Below are 19,451 nucleotides of genomic sequence, written 5' to 3' on the forward strand. Positions count from 1 at the left end.
GTTGACCAGAGAGTGCAAAAAATGTATATTTTCACTCAAACTTAAATTGTTTCTCTTTTCATATATATCCTACTGCTAAGATGAGTGGTTCTAAAAGAAAACTATTTTATAGAGCAAAAAAGAGCAAAAAAAAATTTCTAAAGGGAACATTTATTTTGTTTATTTTATTTTATTAGTATTTTCCTTAAACGTGTCAAATATATATTTTCTCATCTAAATGTCCATTGAATTATTTTCCTTATCTGTTTCATGGGAAAAGAGGTGTATTTGTCATTTGTTTCATTCATTTCAACCTTTTGTTGTTTTATCCCAGTAGTGTTGATTAATATTGAAGTGTTTTGAGTTACAAAAAGAGTGGAGCAGATATGCTTGTGTTGTATGAATAAATTCTGGCAAGACTGACTGGGCGAATGGCAGTCTCCTGTGTTCACTTTCTCTCCTGTTTTACAGGATTGTAATCTGGCTGCGTACCCACCATAGCGGGGCCTGTAACATTTGGAACAGTTATTTAAGTGGAATTATTTAAGTGACAGGAAACAATTTGTGAAGCTAGGTGTCCAGTCCTCATCATGCTTGGACATTGCTTGTGGTGTTCCACAAAGCTCTGTACTGGGTCCAAAAATATTTATTATTTATATAAATGATATTTGCAAGGGATCTGATATATTAAAATTAGTATTATTTGCAGACAACACAAATATTTTTTGTTCTGGTGGGAATCTAAAGGAGTTGCTCGATACAATTACTTCAGGAATGTTCAAAATTTAAAAATGGTTTAAGAGGAACAAACAATTGCTAAATATAAGGGGTCGGGTGCATTGTGTGCCGGGCGGCGGCCAGGAGCGGAGGCCCTGGCGGACTGATCCCCAGCTGCCAAGACTGGCAATTGGGACATGGAATGTCACCTCTCTGGTGGGGAAGGAGCCTGAGTTAGTGCGTATGGTTGAGAGGTACCGGCTAGATATAGTCGGGCTCACCTCTACGCATGGCTTGGGGTCTGGAACCAGTCTCCTGGAGAGGGGCTGGACTTGGTCTCAGTCTGGAGTTGCCCCTGGTGAGAGGCGGTGGGCTGGGGTGGATATTCTAATATCCCCTTGGCTTGCTGCCGGTATGTTGGGGTTTTTCCCGGTGGATGAGAGGGTTTGTTCCCTGCGCCTTAGGGTCCGGGAATGGGTTCTGACTGTCATCTGCGCTTATGCGCCGAGTGGCAGTTCAGAGTACCCAGCCTTCTTAGAGTCCCTGGGTGGGGTGCTGGAAGGTGCTCCACCTGGAGACTCGGTTGTCCTGCTGGGAGGCTTCAGTGCTCAAGTGGGTAATGACAGCGAGACCTGGAGGGGCATGATTGGGAGGAACGGCCTCCCTGATCTGAACCCGAGTGGTGTTTTGTTATTGGACTTCTGTGCAAATCACAGTTTGGCCATAACGAACACCTTGTTCGAACATAAGAGTGTCCATAAGTGCACGTGGCACCAGGACGCTATAGGCCGCAGGTCGATGATCGATTTTGTAATCATATCACCAGACCTGCGACCATATGTTCTGGACACTTGGGTAAAGAGAGGGGCTGAGCTGTCAACTGATAACCACCTGGTGGTGAGTTGGATCAGGTGGCGGGGGAGGACGCTGGACAGACCTGGTGCACCTAAACGCATAGTGAGGGTGTGCTGGGAATGTCTAGCAGAGGCCCCAGTCCGCGAAATCTTCAACGCACACCTCTGGCAGAGCTTCAACAGCATTCCGAGGGAGACTGGGGACATTGAGTCCGAATGGACCATGTTCAGCGTCTCCATTGCCGAAGCTGCTGCATTGAGCTGTGGCCGCAAGGTGGTTGGTGCCTGCCGTCGTGGTAATCCTCGAACCAAATGGTGGACACCAGAGGTGAAGCGAGCCACCAGGCTGAAGAAGGAGTCCTATCAATGTTTGAACCTTTTATTCAATGTTTGAACCTTTTATTGTTTTATGTAAAGCACTTTGGTATGCCCAAGGCTTTTAAATGTGCTCTATAAATAAAGATTGTTGTTGTTGTTGTTGTATCGGGCTTGGTTAGCCTGTGGGACTCTGGAGGCAGCCAACAGGTATCGACAGGCCAAGCGGAATGCGGCTCGGGCAGTGGCTGAAGCAAAAACTCGTCTGGGAGGAGTTCGGAGAGGCCATGGAAAAAGACTTTCGGACTGCCTCGAAGAGATTCTGGCAAACCATCAGGCGTCTCAGGAGGGGGAAGCAGTGCTCTACCTGCACTGTGTATAGTGCTGGCGGAGCGCTGCTGACTTCGACTGAGAAAATTGTCAGGCGGTGGAAGGAATACTTTGAGGACCTCCTTAATCCCACTGACACGTCTTCCGAGGAGGAAGCAGAGTCTGGGGATGAGGGGAATGACCCGCAAATTTCCGGAGGCGAGGACACTGAGGCAGTTAAACAACTCCTTGGTGGCAGAGCCCCTGAAGGCTCTGGATGTTGTAGGGCTGTCCTGGTTGACACGCCTCTACATTGTTGCGTGGAGATCAGGGGCAGTATCCCTGGACTGGCAGACCGGGCTGGTGGTCCCCATCTTTAAGAAGGGGGACCGGAGGATGTGTCCCAACTACAGGGGGATCACACTCCTCAGCCTCCCTGGGAAAGTCTATGCCAGGGTGCTGGAAAGGAGAGTTCGTCCGCTAGTCAAACCTCAGATACAGGAGGAACAATGCGGTTTTCGTCCTGGTCGCGGAACACTGGACCAGCTCTTTATCCTCTCAAGGATACTTGAGCATGCATGGGAGTTTGCCCAACCAGTCTACATGTGTTTTGTGGACTTGGAGAAGGCATTCGACCGTGTCCCTTGGGGTGTCCTGTGGGAGGTGCTGCGGGAGTATAGGGTGTCTGGCCCATTGCTATGGGCCATTCAATCCCTATACAACCGTTGCAAGAGCTTGGGTCGCATTGCCGGCAATAAGTCGGACTGGTTCCCGGTGGGTAATGGGCTCTGCTAGGGCTGCCCTTTGTCACTGATTCTGTTCATAAGTTTTATCGACAGGATTTCTAGGCGCAGCCAAGTGGCGGAGGTCTTTCACTTTGGTGGCCTCAGAATCTTATCTCTGCTTTTCGCGGATGATGTGGTTCTGTTGGCTTCATTGGGTGAGGGCCTCCAGCTCGCACTGGAACGGTTCGCAGCCGAGTGTGAAGCAGTGGGAATGAGGATTAGCACCTCCAAATGTGAAGCCATGGTTCTCAGCCGGAAATGGGTGGAGTGCCCACTCCGGGTCGGGGATGAGTTCCTGCCCCAAGTGGAGGAGTTCAAGTATCTCGGGGTCTTGTTCGCGAGTGATGGGAGCCGGAGATCGACAGACAGATTGGTGCAGTGGCTGCAGTGGTGCGGACGCTGCACCGGTCCGTCGTGGTGAAGAGGGAGCTGAGTGTAAAAGTGAAGCTCTCAATTTACCAGTCGATCTACGTCCCTACCCTCACCTATGGCCACGAGCTGTGGGTAGTCACCGAAAGAACGAGATCGCGGATACAAAGGGCAGAAATGAGCTTCCTCCGGAGGGTGGCTGGCCTCTCCCTTAGAGATAGTTCGGCCATCCAGGAGGGGCTCAGAGTAGAGCCGCTGCTCCTCCACATCGAAAGGAGTCAGCTGAGGTGGATCGGGCATCTGACAAGGATGCCTCCTGGGCGCCTCCTGGGGGTGTCCCACCGGGAGGAAGCCCCGGGGCAGACCCAGGACACGCTGGGGAGATTATATCTCTCAGCTGGCCTGGGAACGCCTTGGTGTTCCCCCGGATAAGCTGGAGGAGGTGGCTGGGGAGAGGGAGGTCTGGGCTTCTCTGCTTAGGCTGCTGCCCCCACGACCCGGCCCTGGATAAAGCGGATGAAGATGGATGGATGGATAAAATAGTCTTATTTGGAAATTTCCTTCGAAATGCACAAGTGCAGATTCATTTAGATTGTGTGGAAATTGAAAGAGTGCATAAGTTTCTTGGTGTGATTATAGATGATAAATTAAGCTGGAAGTCACATATAAATCATATACATAACAAAATTTCAAGAAAGAGCCATAAGGATAATCCATAAAAGTGGTTACAGAGATCATACAAATCCACTATTCTTAAAATCAAAAATTCTAAAATTCACAGATCTGGTTCATTTTCTAACTGCACAAATTATATATAAAGCAATAAACAACCTACTTCCTGACAATATTCTCAAATTGTTTTCTAAAAGGGAACGGGGATACAATTTGAGGGGGGAATTAAATTTAAAACATCCTTGTATCCGTACAACATTAAAAAGTTTTTGCATCTCTGTGTGTTGAGTAACGCTGTGGAACAGACTATGTAAAGATATGAAGCAATGTCCGATCATGGTGCAATTTAAACAGTGGTTTAAGGATATGGTTTTTGCAGGGTGCAGGGAAGAGGTTGAGAGTTGATAGGGTGTTCTTGTCCAATATTTTCATATGTGTGCGGGTGCACGGGTATGTTGGTATGGGTATATATATATCTGTAGGTTTTGTATCCCTTGAGGTGTTACTGGGGTTATTGAAAATGTGTATATGTGTGTATGTGTATACAGTGGGGCAAAAAAGTATTTAGTCAGCCACCGATTGTGCAAGTTCCCCCACTTAAAATGATGACAGAGGTCAGTAATTTGCACCAGAGGTACACTTCAACTGTGAGAGACAGAATGTGAAAAAAAAATCCATGAATTCACATGGTAGGATTTGTAAAGAATTTATTCGTAAATTAGGGTGGTGGACACACAATTAGGTGTGTTATTAGGTTAGGTACACACACACTTGTACCCCTCTCCTTGTTCGGCCTGTGAGTTTAGGTGGACGGCCTCGTCTTGGTAGGTTTACAGTTGTGCCATACTCCTTTCATTTCTGAATGATCGCTTGAACAGTGCTCCGTGGGATGTTCAAGCCTTGGGAAATCGTTTTGTAGCCTAAGCCTGCTTTAAATTTCTCAATAACTTTATCCCTGACTTAGACAACCTCTGAGGTCATCATGGAGCAGCTGTATTTATACTGACATTAGATCACACACAGGTGCACTCTATTTAGTCATTAGCACTCATCAGGCAATGTCTATGGAGAACTGACTGCACTCAGACCAAAGGGGGCTGAATAATTACACACACCCCACTTTTCAGTTATTTATTTGTTTGGAATGTTTGGAAAAATGTTTGGAATCATGTATGATTTTCGTTCCACTTCTCACGTGTACACCACTTTGTGTTGGTCTTTCACGTGGAATTCCAATAAAATTGATTCATGGTTGTGGCTGTAATGTGACAAAATGTGGGAAAGTTCAAATACTTTTTCAAGCCACTGTAAATGCATAAACATGCAAGATCTCCTGCCTGAAGTGCGGGAGTGAGCAAATTTATTAGACCACCCGTCGTAAATGCATGAAAATACAAATATTTTAGAAACATGCCAAAAGCTTTTTAACACAATAATTGTTGTTTTTTTATTAGGCAATTGACAAACTGAATTAATGTTTCTTTACCCAAAATTAAGCCGGCACACTGAGAAATCAGAAATCAATCAAGTAAGCAAGTAAATAACTCTAAATTGGCATCTTAATAAAGATAATAATAATAACTGAGTTCAGTTTTATTTTATTATATTTATATATCACCAAATCACAACAGCAATTGCCTCAAGGCACAATAATATGCTTGACTATTTTTCCGACTATTTTGTAAAAATGTAAATAAAAAAAATTGTGGATAAAACATCAATAATATTTTTGCAGTAAAAATATTATTTTATTTAAATAGCCTGCATATACTGCTCAGTTAACCATTACAGAAAACCCAAAAAGGATTCCTTTAATTATCAACACTGTCAATATTTGGGATAAAACTTTCATTGAGGAGCGGACAAATACATTTGCTAAGAACTGTTTACCAATCGAAACAAGACACCCTTCAGCCCAATTAGCTTAAAATCTAAAGTGATACATGTTGTTTTTTACTATGTCAAAAAACAATTAAGCTAGTTTTCGTGATTTCATGATTTTAGAACACTTAACCCCTTTGAAGCAAATATGTGATTTCTTTGTCATATTGGCCATGAGAGATGTCCAAGCGCTATTGTCCATAAACGGGGGGAATAGTGTGTATGATTGTGGAAATCAGTGTATTCGGAAAATGGGGACAGAGCGTCGTCTTTGATAGCTTCCTACCCAACCAGTGAAAGCTTCAATGCAGAATGATTCCTGCTCCTAGCCGTTCATTGGCTCGCCATCCTTTTCCATACCCCAAAAGGTTCACCTGACCTGCATTAAATAAACAAGGCCAATAAGAAATCACAAGAATAATACAAAAATGTCAGCCAGTTAAGCTAAAATACATTAAGTTATTCCTGTTTACACAACTTATAAATAGATAAACAAACAGTATATTTAACCAATAAGGATTTAACTAAAACATTTCAACTGCTATCCGGTTGTTCAGTGATGACGCGACGAATCCTACTTCCGGGTCTAAAGTAGTTTGCGTTTAATATGGCTTTTGTGTTGTTAACATGTTTAATGTTATGTATTTTCTTCTATTTGATCTTAAAAAGCTCCTAAAACAGTCAGTGATCACTGTTAACCTCCCTCGGCTTTTATTACCGCTAATCATTTATTTAAGCTCAGTTTTTAAAACCTTAGCATGTAACTACAGCCCAGCCCATGCAGCAGTATATGAATGACTAACTTCGTATTGTGGATGGATTATCTCAGTTGTTCTCCTGGCTGAAGTTTGGTCCTTTTACAGCATCCTGCCATGCGATTACATTTGTTCCTGACCACCGAGAACACTCACGTTAACTTTTATCGAGTGGGGAAAAAAGTTAGCTTGTTTATATTATGCTAACATAGCTGTGTCGCTAGCGGTCACGTAGCACATCATTATATACCAGCTAGCCAAACTTCAGTAACCCTACAAACGTCACTGCTGTTTAGTTTTCTGTCTTCATTTATGCTGGAAGTGATAGCAGAGCTGTACGTTTTAATTTGTTTCCAAAACCCCGCAGTGAGGACATGCTATATTGTATTTAGATAGAAGCTAGCGAGCTAACTCCCTGCTAACTTCTAACTCCGTTAAATGTCATAAATTCCGTTTTCATGGATGCCTGAATGTTAAACTCAATTGTTACACCTGGTAGAGCAGATCGCTGATCATTTTATTAAAGATGAAAGACTTTAGACAGTTTTTCAACTCTCAGTAATGCCATAGTGATCGTTTGATATATGGACCTGCAGCGGAGTTTAGACCCAGACACGGCTAGTGACGTCAGACTGAACAATCGGATACACATAATATATAGCTTCACAACATTTGTTATTCAACAACTATCGGTCAAATCAAAAATCAAAATCAAATTGTTTGGACCGGCAGCAGCCAATTAACCTATTGGCTGAGCAAAGTTATGTGGTTGGAGTCATGCATTTGTGATGCGTTCATTAGCAGGAAATAAGTGCAGGAAATTACTAAATTCTAGTAAAACAGATTTTACTCTGGGTTGCACTTGTACTTGTGACATGTGCAGTGACAATAAAGTTGAATTCTATTCTATTCTATATTCTTCAAGAACAGCTTGTTGCCCTATTGGGGCCCCTTGTTAACTCTCTCTCTGATTCTATAAATAACCTGGGCATCTATTTGGATAGCTCCTTTAAGCCCAAAAAAGTGTCATCTGTAGTTAAATCTAGCTTATTTCAACTATGCCAGATTTCTAAAGCTAAGCGTTATATACAATACAGGAGACTTTGAAAAACTGATCCATGCTTTTGTGACCTCCAGGTGTGACTATTGCAATTCTCTTTACTGTAGTCTCCAATCCGTCTCTCTTCAAAGGCTACAACTGTCAGAATCCTGCGGCTCACCTTCTTGCCAGAGCTGGAAAAATTGATTCTATCACTCCAGCTCTTGTTGATTAAATTGGTTACCTATCAAATATTGCGGTCAGTTTAAAATTTGGCTACTCCCTTTCAAAATTCAGAATAATATTGCACCCAGTCAGTTATCTCACTGATCTTCTCAATCTGTACACTCCTCGCTGAGCGTTAAGATCATCAGGTCAATCACTCCTGGCCCAACCTAAGTTTAAGTATGTGACATTATTGAGGCTTCTTATCAGATGTGTTTTATGCTGAAACCAGCAAAAATTAAATGATTCATCATTCTGATAAAATGTTTCGTGCATGTTCATCGAGCCAAACATATATTTACTATATTACTTCATCATTGGATCTGGACATGAACCTGCAACATGAAGTGGATACTGATACCAAACTTTGCAGAAACCTTGGTTTTTAGTTTAAATGACCAAATAACATCCAATCAAAAATAACAACCTTCTTTCAAGGCTAGAAGTAACATCCCCCAAACTCTCCCCAGACATGCCACCCGCCACACCTCATCTGGTGCAGATAATTAGCAATTATGCCTCAACAACACCCAGACGCTCAGACTCAGTACAAGGCAAGTAGGGGTTACAGAGGGTGTAACACCTCATCACTGTATTATATCATTTACATTGTTGACCCTGTTTTTACCTCTGAGCATGACATTAAGCTCTCATTAGCACAATCCCATTTTAGATCAGCGTTTAGCATATACACTTTAGGATTACAGAATTTAAGATGAGATTTTCCTAAAAATGATATAGGTAGACAGCTCATTCTAATTGTTATATGTTCCATACAGTGTGTATGATTTTCTGACTTGCCCCCAAAATTACAACTATTCTCTAAGTATTAACTTTATTTCCAGCCTTAATCATGCATCATCATTCATGTTTTTAAACATTCTTTTTTCATTCTAATAGAAAAACTGTTCCACTTGTTCCCTCACATAATTTCAAACCTTTAATAACCAGGAATTTAAAAAGTATTTATAAAGAACTTGTTAAAAAAAAAACCTCAAAATGAACACGAAGAGGTTGGAGACCAGATGATTAAAGTGGGGTCTGCAAACACAAAGAATCCAAGAAAACCATCAAATTACAGGAACCATGACATAAACTATAACAATAATGTAAATAACTTAATAAAAGTATGTTACTTTAATAAAATGTGAATTCTGTTGGTTATTTTTGTCTTTTTGTCTCTTTGAAAGATGACAGAGTTATACAAGAAACAAAATCAGAGTGAGACATTGAAATAAAGTTCACCAATTGTTGAATCAACCATGGACATCAAAACTATGCTGTATTCACCTGACTGGACACTGAACCATCACAAGCATCGGCTGCTGTAAAAGCACATTAACAAAGATCACAGCAGCTGACATTAAGGGTTTGTTGTGGGCTGCATCAGGCTGAGTCCCTGCACAGCGAGGCACAGAACCTCCAGCAGAACCTCTGGGGGCAGCTCGGGCCGGTCCCAGCCGTCACTCAACTCTTTCAGCTTCTGATCATTCAAACAGATGAACTCGGCCGCCCAGCGGAGCTCCCCTCCCTCCTGCAGGGGGACGGGCAGGGACTCTGGCAGTTTGGCCCGACCGTCCTTCAGACCATCCACCTGGAGAAGCAGAGAGGGAGCTGTTCTCAGATCAGATTCAAACATGAGGAAGACTCTGCCCACAGGCTGCTGATAGTGGGCGGAGCTGCTGTTGATGTGCTTTTACACGTGTGGGATTTTCTGTTTAGTTTTAGTTTTATTCTTCATCATAAAAACATGATAGACGATGTTTTAAGGCAACGGTCCACAACCCCCGGGCCTCGGACCGGTACCGGTCTGTGAGTCATTTGGTACCGGGCCGCGAGAGTTGAGGCTCAGGTGTGAAATGTATAGTTTCAGGGTTTTTATCGGTTTTCAGCGTTATTTTGTTATCGTTTTTATCGTTTACTCGGTTTTCCTTGGTCTTTTCACGTGTGTTATGAATAAAAAAAATTTTCGGTACCGGTACTAGTTTTATTTTATCGTATTTATCCGCGACACCTTAAAGGGCGGTCCATGAAAATATTGTCGGGCATAAACCGGTCCGTGGCGCAAAAAAGGTTGGGGACCGCTGCTTTAAGGTGTCAGATTACACATGTTCAGTGTGCTGAGTCTGTAGGATAAGGTGTGATGAGACAGAGCGTTCTCACTCCCGAGGCGTAACATGTCGACGTTTTGTCACGTCCCGCGGCGTTCCTGAGGAACGCGAAAGGAGACCTTCAGCGTTCTTATGGTACGCGGTGGGTTATGGCTGGAATCCAGTGCAATGACGCTCCCGCGGTAATAGACGTTCCAGCCCTGTATTCCAGCCCTAAACCTAACCTTATCCCTAGCCCTAACCATAACCTTATTCCAGACCGTAACCAGGACTTTAATGATGTTAAATAGCGTGTTTCTAAGCGATTTGAAGAAAAAGAGCGAACATGTGTAGGTTCAGTCCAGACGGTTCTCATATTTCCTCTTTTTCCGAGGTCGTCATTTAGGAACGTGGTGGGTAGCCGAAAACGTAATATGGTGACGATTTGTCACCTAGCGTAAAATGTTACGCTTTGGGAGTGAGAACGGGTTGGATGAGACTGGCAGCTGTTGAGAGGAGCATGTAGATGAATGCAGATGAATGAGTGAATGGACCCACCAGCTGATTGAGCACTCTCAGAGTGTCTGGACTGCAGCAGGTCAGAAGTGGCGGCACTTCATCTGGCAGAGCTGCACAAACATGAAGAAGAAAGACAAAGTTTGATGACGATGTGACGAACTGAAACACTTTTCTTCAGATGTGTCAATAAAACTGTGAGCTGAGCTCTCACACACTCCCAAATAACACCTGAGCAGCTTTATCTCAGCTCCACCACCTCCTGCTCACATACCACACCTCATGTGGAGGATCTACATGTTACTGGATGGGATAAATGTCTCAGAGCGGGTCATCTGACTGGGTTCAGTGACCAGGTACCTAAAGCTGCTCACCCTCTCCACTTCAAGTCTCCTAACTTGAAGTTTATCCGGGGCTTCAAGCTAGGGGACTTGAAGTGGAGAGGGTGAGCAGCTTTAGGTACCTGGGCGTCTACATCAGTGAGGACCTCACCTGGACACTGAACACCACACAGCTGGTCAATGGCTGTATTTCCTAAGGAGGCTGAGGAAATTTGGTATGTCAGCCAAGATCCTCAGCAGGTTCTACAGCTGCGTTATGGAGAGCACACTGACCAGCTGCATCTCTGCATGGTACGGCAGCACTACTGCTATGGACCACAAACACCTGCTGACAGTGATAACAACTGCCGAGAATATCATTAGGACTCCACTGCCCTCTCTGCAGAGTATCTACCATCGCAGAGTCTAAAGGAGAGCTGCCTCCATCCTCAAAGACCCCACACACACCCAACACGGTCTGTTCACACTTTTGCCCTCGAGACGAAGGTTTAGAAGTGTGAAATCCACAACATCCCAATTCAACAACTCCTTCTTCCCCACTGCTATCAGATTCTTGAGCAGCTGACCTATTTCAACAGTAATACTATTTTTTGCACATCAGGTCATCTTGCATATTAAGCTCATAGCTCTTTTGCACACACATTTATTTCACTCTTAAATTTTGTCTTCATTTATTTATTTATACTATTTGTATTTTATCTGTTCTATTTCTATTTATACATACTAACTGGGCATCTGTGTGTGGACAGCAAAGAAAGAATTTCATTGCACAGAGAAATGCTTTTCTTTGTATAGATGACAATAAACACTTTGAATCTTTGAATCTGACTTACTGTGCAGAGCGCTGACCAACATATGAACAGCATTCTGCTCACTTGTGGAGATGTTTGAGACATTGAGAAGGTCCATGAAGGAAGAGACAGCCTCAGACTCACACTCAAACACTCCATTACTGCAATGATCCAGCTGAGAGGAGCAGAGGATTGTGATTATTATTAATATTATTGTTAATAGTCTTGTTCTGGAGCATACATTTGTAGAAAGCAAGAGCTGGGGGTGGGCTACAGAGCAGCTTCCAGATGGGAGGAAAGTGACACACAGCTTGGCAGCGTGGTGTACCTGAACTAAAGCTGTGCTTGATTTAAGATCACAAATACAATCAGCAGGTCTGTTCTTTGTTCAGATAAACAAATAAAAAATAAGACAGGCCTGCTGTCCATCTGCCTGTAAGAGAGAGAAGTTTCCACCATTGCATTAACTGATAAAGACGTCAGTGAGAGATGAAACCTGATGAGGAGCTTTTTGTAAATATTCTCCTTACTGTTTTATCCAGCAGAGAGAGATTGTCTCCATCCTCTACGAGCTTGCTGAGTGTTTTTAGCAGATCACAACGGGTCGACTCAGGAAGATCTGCCAGCGGCTGCAGTAGAGCTTCCTTCATCTCTAGTTCTGCAGCAAACAAAGAAACAGCAGCAATGAGCTGACCACACTGTCAGTACATGAAAACAGAGTTTGTGCTGGAACCAGCAGTTTGTTAAACAGCAGGTCTTAAATCTCTAAAGATAACAAGCGGATTATTTCAGAACTGTGAAGAGCTCAGCAGATTTAAACACACACTTACCTTCTTTTACTTTTTTCACAGTTGGATTGCTTACGTCATCACAAAGGAGCCAATCTGGAAACAGATCTCAAAGTGATTATCACCAGAAACTCTGAAAGTCTTTACTCTTACAAAACTGAACCACAGACAAACACACATTTTACAATAAAAGTCTGGACAGACCGACTCTGTTTATTCTTAGTTTTTTTTTCCTACTGATATTCAACTGATAACTACACTTTATTGCCAAAAGTCACTCGTCTGACATGACACGCATGTGACATCCCATTGTTAATCCACTGGGTTTATTATGATGTCGACTCACCCTTTACAGATAAAAAAGCTCTCAACTCTTCTCAGCCTTTCAACAGGTTTAAAAGTGTTTATGGGAATTTTTGCCCATTCTTCCAGAAGCACATTTGTGAAGTCAGACAGGGGTTTTCAATAAGAACGTCTGACACACAGACTCTGCTCTAATTCTTCCAAAATGTTTTCTATCGTGTTGACATCAGAACTCTGTGCAGGCCAGTCAAGTTCTTCCATACCGGACTAACTGATCCATGTCTTTATGGACCTACTGTGCGCATTTATGTTGGAACGGGAGGGGGCTGTCCCCAAATTGTTTCTACAAAGTTGGTAGTAGGAAGTTTTCCAAGATGTCTTGTTATGTTGACGCACTAACACTTCCTTTCCCTGGAACTAAGGTGCCAGGCCCTGCTGCTGAAAAACAGCCGAATACCATAATACTCGCTCCATCAAACTTTATACTAAGCACAATGCATCCAGAGAAGTTCTTGACAGTATTTTTAATTTCTTCTTCTTCAATAACACCATTCAAGCAATTTTTCCACACTAGCTACCTCCTGCTGGAACGTCAAAAAAGACCTCTAGGTACCGTTCAAAAAGACACTGAAAGACAGTCAGTTGGTTTTCAACATTAAAATGTTTGCTGGTTATTTCCTGCAAATTGTATCTGCAGAAAGTAAAACTCTGAAGGTAGAGACTCTGTGTAGAGAGCACTCTCTCCTGGGATAATGAAATGTGAGCACCTTTGTGTCTGTCTGTGAAGTTTTTTGGCTATTCATAATTATTTTTGGTGTGGAACCTAAAAAAAAAAAACAACCCCAAAAAAACAAAGCTCATAGTCCAATGAGGATGACACTAAGCATAGGTCTAATCGTGGTTGGTTGAAATGTTGAAATGTTCACCTGAACAGGAAAAGGAGGGATTTATGACAAAGAGAGAAACAGCATAAGGACTTTTTTACTGATGTAAGCATTTCAATCTGGAAAGTGTCTGATTTTAACTCTGATGCTGAATAAATAAACTCTGAATAAACTCAGCAGTCTAAAGTGAAAGCTCGATGCTCCGTCGTCTTTGGTTTACAGTTTGATACAGATGTTTTTCTCTTAGTAACATTGAGTAACTGTGAGTGCGACTGTGAATACAAATATGACATCAAAAAAATGTTTTCAAATTTGCAAAAGAAGAGAAGTTCAGACACCCAGTGACCTACCGAGTAAACTACGAGTCCATGGCTCACATGAGATCTCTAAATGAGAGAAAAAGAGAAAGACTACTCAGTGACACCGACACACCGACACACACACACACACACACACACACACACACACACACACACACACACACACACACACACACACACACACACACATTAAACACAGTGTTGTGCTCTTACTCAGTTTCTCATTCTCTATCTTTATCTCCACCAGGCTATAAGCAAAGATGGATTTTGCTGGCACAGTGAAGCTTGTCTCCGCCTTACTGCTCCCCTGAAGAAATACAATATTATTATTATTATTTAGACCAATAATACATCTTTACAATCACAACGAGAGGGAGACAAGGTCAGAGAATCTTTACTATGACTTTGAGAGTTCTGGAGCTGCTGACAGCAACAGATCCACAGCAGGCAACCCCACACGAACCACAGATATACTCAGAGAACTGGAGTTATAGTAAGTAACAACTATTTTGACTATTTGCAAATGATTTCTCCTTCTGCTCAGTGTTTATTGGCGGTTGACAAACAACGTATTGGTGCATTACCCCACCAAGTTTATCGAGTGTGCACCAAAATGTCACTTAAAGATTAGATCCGATCATACAAATGCGTTTATCAAAGACAACTAAACATTGCCTGATAACTGTTACTTCTAGAAATACTTCTCAATAAATCAATTAACTCTAGTTTCAGTTTAATTCTGTTTAGGTTTTGAATCAGTGGTCTCATTTCAAAATCGTTGCTATATGTTCAGTGTTCCCACATGGTCACTTTAACAGTAGAAAGTTGTATTTATCGCTCTTTGTCACTCATGCCTATGTCACTCTTTTACTACTACCTGCACTGTTCTCACATGCCACCAAACCTGCAGGTTAAAGCTTGTTTAATGTCCAGTCACAGTGAGCTGTGTCTTCTTACAATCAGCTCCACCAGATATTATCTGGACAAGTTCAGACCTGCAGTGCCACCCAGGATAAATAACACCTCCAGCCACGGTTTAAGTTCAGTGCCAGGCTTTAAGCCTTGTTTAGTCTGCATTTCTTCACTGAGCCTGAAGGAACATTGGGGTGACAGGATAAGTGTCCAACTCTCTTTACACATGAGACATGGATAAAGGCTTCAAACACTATGTCTGTAAATAAACCAAAAACATTGGCATATTATGTACTGATTATAACAGTCAGAGAAGTCTGCTGTTCATGGTTGTTGAATTTCAAATAAACTACCTTAGTGCCCCACCTAGCAGGTTTGTCTCCTTACAGTGGCCCTGAAATGACTCCTACAAGGTCTTGGTTTGCCCTAAAACAGTCTATGGGTTCCTGTATGTGAAGATCAGAAACAGATACTCTTGTCCCTGCAGACCGCTGAATTCACTCACTCACCTTTGCAAAGACACTCAGCATCTTTACATAAGAAGTGAAAATGGAGCCATCAGTCGTAGACTTTCTAATAATTTTGACAGGACTGGAGTTGTAAACTATTTGAGAGACAAACATCAGTTTATCCTTCTCTTTCAGTCCCAGCAGGTTCAAGGTATCCTTGTGTATTTTCCTGGATTTAAAAGGATCCAACACAGAGGAAAAATTGGCTTTTATTTTGAAAATACACAAATAAATAAATAATCAAAAAGACAGACGTACCTGCCCTTGAATCTGCTCACCACAGTTTTAACATTGGCCTTCTTTGTCATCATGCTGACGGGCTGAACCAGTCCATCCACAGAACTAGTGCTGGCATTAATATAAGCTTCACCCACATTACTGCATTCTCCACCTATACCTCCACTCCCACTCTTCTCTGTAGTGATCCTAAAGTCTTCTACCAAGACTTCCTCGGTGTAATCTGGCAGGAGAATGGAGCATCATTTTTCATACTCGGTTTCATTTTTTTCTGTTTCATATGAGGTCAGCATGCTGTCATGCAGGTCAGCTCAGTGAGGGTGAACTGTTTAGGAGACACAGGTTCATGAGTGGCAGGGTTAGTGGGCTTAGAAACCTTTTATTCAAGGCTTTACAGCGCTGGGTCTTTTTTTACTGTGCATAATCAAGATCTGGAAATATGTGTTTTCACTTTACATTCTGAGGGGCTGTGGCTTCGGCTTCTTTTGGCCAATTTGCATGATTGACATCTCTTTTGAATTGTTTCAGCCAAATGAATCACAGCAATGTGGCATTGTTCATGTCAGTTCCACTAATTAGAAATTACAAGGTGAAAAATACACATCACCCTAAATTACAACACTTGCCCTGTAACAATCAAATGTCTGTAACTGGGCAGAGAATGGTGATTTTTAACGGAAACGTCTCTGAGGCATTGTGGAAGATGGAGTAAGGAAGGAAACATTCTGTAGTGCCAAATGGATGTTTACACATTGGAAATAACGAGCACGGTAAGCCCGATTTTCATGTTATTGATTGTCGATTATCAAAAATATTATGATCTTCTTTTGTGGCTGGTTTGGTGAATTTTTGTCACATTGTGATGAAACTTGCAAACCATCCTATCTTTGTGAATATGAACTACAAGTATACTTTGATAGGTAAAGTTAAGTGGTAAACAATCCTACTTAAATTTATGCTGGAATTATTGTGTGAATTAATGTGCATAAATTATGTATGATGGGATGGTATGCCGGAACACCGGGACTTTTATTACCAAGTCCATGTTACAGACGATTAAACGGGAACTTTGCCCTCTTGCTCCCAGTACCAGGGGCAATGGAGGGTAAATTTTAAACTGTCTCCTAAACAGCTCACCAGGTGAACCTGTTGACCTTCCTTCATAGAACCATGGTTACTCAGTAACGCCTTGTTTCTTGATAACGTACCTGGAGAGAAGTTTTCTTCCTCGGTGAGCTCGGGCAGGCTATAGTGTATCACTTTGTACTTCTGTACCGGCCAAAAAATTCCCTCAGTGACTTTGACCAGAGTCAGCAGATCCATTTTACAGTTTAAGTTATCATTAGAGATGAGGTCTGTTCCTCCCAGCGTCTGGACAAATGCTTTGGCTTCAGCAGCAAACATCTTCTGTGGAAACAAGAATAACATTTCTGTACGTCAGCACAGAAGATTTCCATTTTTTTTTCTACATTTATGGCACAGGAAGATCTTGAGGAAAGTAGTTTCTAGTTATTTGGCAGGTTTAGATGCATCAGTCAAAGCAGATGACTCAGTTAAAATATAATCAACAAATAAGAATTAACAGGGAAACTGAGATTAAAACACTCAGCGGGTGTCTGTATGGTTGGTGCAGATTTTCATACCAGGTGCCCTCCCTGATGCATTGCTACGAATTATATGTCATAACAAATGCACAAGCAAAAAGATAATCCAAGCAAATAATTTCATTTCGCTGGCGCAATTACATTTCTCTACAGTTTCATGCTCTCTGCATTTGGAGAGAAATCCTGCTCGCACGACTACATTTACTTTTAACAGTTTGGAGGCAGAACCTAAGGCAGGACGGGGTCACTTTGATGGACACCAGATTACTCAGCTCCCTGTGGGTTCAGGCTCCACTGTAATATTTCATCCAGATAATGTTTGGGTCCTCTGAACAGACAGACTGTGGAGTGGACTGGAGAGCAGGATGTGACAGGCTGTCATTTGGTAAGTAGCTCATTGGTCTGAACTAGTGTCTGATAAACAGCTGTTGCATCATGCTTTGGAAATCTAAAGGCTCCTATTACTACATTACACACAGTGATTGTAGCTGCTGTGTGACAGGTGTGCTAAGTTGTAATGCTTTGTGGTTATATCTGTAGTTACCTAAATCCTTTACTTATATAAAAGTAATAATACTATATTTATGTACATTCTGTAAAAGTACATTTTACTTAAGTAAGTACAAATATTATTCATGAAAATAATTCAATTATATATCATCGTTGAGTAGTTAAAGTGTACAACACAGCTGGAGCTAATTCACTGAAGCTAAACCACACAACAATTCATTAGCTGATTTATATTTTATATTAATCTCATTCTGATTAGACTTCATAATGGAATATGTGCATGAATAAATACAATAAAATAAATAAAAACTCAGTATGAAAGCCTCTGTGCTACACACCAGTCTTGAGGATTTTGTGACTTTTTGAAAGTAAGTTTGCCAGGTTAATACCTCCTCAAAAGTCCTCCTCAAAGTCAAGTGAGAGTTTAATGCAGCGCTGCCTGAACACAACCAACACTCAAAAGTCTCTGAATCTTTCTGAGGTTATAACAAAAAGATGATGTCATAACAATCCGTAGTTTTGTCATTCAGAGCGAATTTGCTCACACAGAGCTGATCGCCTGCACGTCTTTACTTCTGAACCACTCAGCTTCTTCAAGATGCTCCTTTTACCCCGATCATCTCACAAGTTAAAGTCATCAGTATGCAGATTTTCCACCGCCTTGTTTTAGCCCACAGTGGTATCACTGTCAGAGGCAATGAGTCTGGGAATAAATGTATTTGTGTTTGTTTTTTTAATATGGTTTTACATGTATTGACTCCTGCAGTAAAAAATCAGTAATGATCTCACTGATGGCATTGCTGGAAGCTAAATGACATCTGCTTGCTTTTCCTTAGTGTTCCTGCATGTGCATGTTAATACAGGGGTGCACTTACAAACTGCTCTAAACAGGATCTTCATCACTTCTCATCTGAGCAGAAATAAGATATTTTTCACATTTGATGCTCTCTTTGTGGGATTATCCAGTAACATGTTATAAAGGTTATGGCATTTACTTTGTTAGTAATACGAATGAATATGATGACAAGAATTGAGATACTGAGATTTTATAAATAATAAAATCTGCTCCAACTTCATCACCTGCAGAATCAATGTTATGCAGAGCTGATGCATGTAAAACCAAATATGATGTTCAATACACTCAAATATGCTTTACCTACTGTTTGATTACTATTTAAATGCGTGCATACATGCAGATGGATCTGATATAATTTTGAACTGTTCATCAGGCTGTAAGCATGTAAAACTTTTTCATGCCTGTGTCCTGACAGCAAAGTTAACGTGAAACATGAATCTTAAAGAGTTTCTTACCTCCGGCAGATTTTCACACCCAACGGCCAAACCAGTTCAGACAATGAATCACTGCACAGTCACACGTGTCAGGGTCAGGTCAATGCAGAGTGCAACAGCTGGAGGTCCCACAAAGCAGCAGGAAGCTTCTTCTAAAAAGAAAATTTAGTTTAAAGTCTGCGTTTAACAGATTTAAAACCAGAGAGGAAAACAACACAAAGCCTGTGTTTGAGTCTCTCAGCTGAAAATATGCTGCAGTGTCTGTGAAGAGCAGCAGGGCGTGTGCTGAAGACGGTAAACACGCTGCAACAGAAAAACCTGTTGGCTCATATTACAGCGAAAAAACTTCACAGAAAACCTGTAGGAACCTGTGAGACTGCTTTTTTTAAACTCTCTCTTTATAAACAATAGATTCTTCAGTAAAACTGTCACTGACTGCTGATTACTCTGGTAATC

The 19,451-nt window shown here is 41.8% G+C and overlaps 1 protein-coding gene across 2 annotated transcripts; it reads right to left on the reverse strand.

Annotated features, from left to right (window-relative positions):
• Positions 1–5,217: 5,217 nt before the first annotated feature.
• On the reverse strand, positions 5,218–19,408 carry LOC147325421 (uncharacterized). Of its 2 annotated transcripts, XM_086299966.1 has the most exons (12): positions 19,017–19,408; positions 16,800–16,998; positions 15,613–15,814; positions 15,355–15,523; positions 14,147–14,240; positions 13,964–13,999; positions 12,469–12,522; positions 12,169–12,296; positions 11,681–11,813; positions 10,549–10,619; positions 9,373–9,494; positions 5,218–6,260 (listed from the first exon to the last, which is right to left on the reverse strand). In XM_086299966.1, exons 2-12 carry the CDS (start codon positions 16,993–16,995, stop codon positions 6,215–6,217), a joined length of 1,251 nt encoding a protein of 416 aa, XP_086156092.1. In that variant the 5' UTR covers positions 16,996–16,998; positions 19,017–19,408; the 3' UTR covers positions 5,218–6,214. The 2 variants fall into 2 exon arrangements, with proteins under 2 accessions (XP_086156092.1, XP_086156091.1); XM_086299965.1 differs by having other exon boundaries at positions 5,218–9,494; positions 19,017–19,406.
• Between the last annotated feature and the right edge of the window lie 43 nt (positions 19,409–19,451).

This window comes from Aulonocara sp. 'chitande type north' Nkhata Bay, linkage group LG7 (genome assembly GCF_057382095.1).
Source record: "Aulonocara sp. 'chitande type north' Nkhata Bay isolate Kocher_YH1m ecotype deep benthic linkage group LG7, A_spYH_male_GT1.1, whole genome shotgun sequence".
NCBI classification, from domain to species: Eukaryota; Metazoa; Chordata; class Actinopteri; order Cichliformes; family Cichlidae; genus Aulonocara; species Aulonocara sp. 'chitande type north' Nkhata Bay.

Excerpts from the sequence above, each read along its gene's own strand:
- LOC147325421 (XM_086299965.1), bottom strand. The coding sequence starts at position 16,995 with ATGTTTGCTGCTGAAGCCAAAGCATTTGTCCAGACGCTGGGAGGAACA. Across the intron at positions 12,297-12,468 it reads TGTGAAAAAAGTAAAAGAAG|AACTAGAGATGAAGGAAGCT; the intron begins GTAAGTGTGTGT and ends TGTTTGCTGCAG. Across the intron at positions 9,495-10,548 it reads TGAGAGTGCTCAATCAGCTG|GTGGATGGTCTGAAGGACGG; the intron begins GTGGGTCCATTC and ends CTGCTTCTCCAG.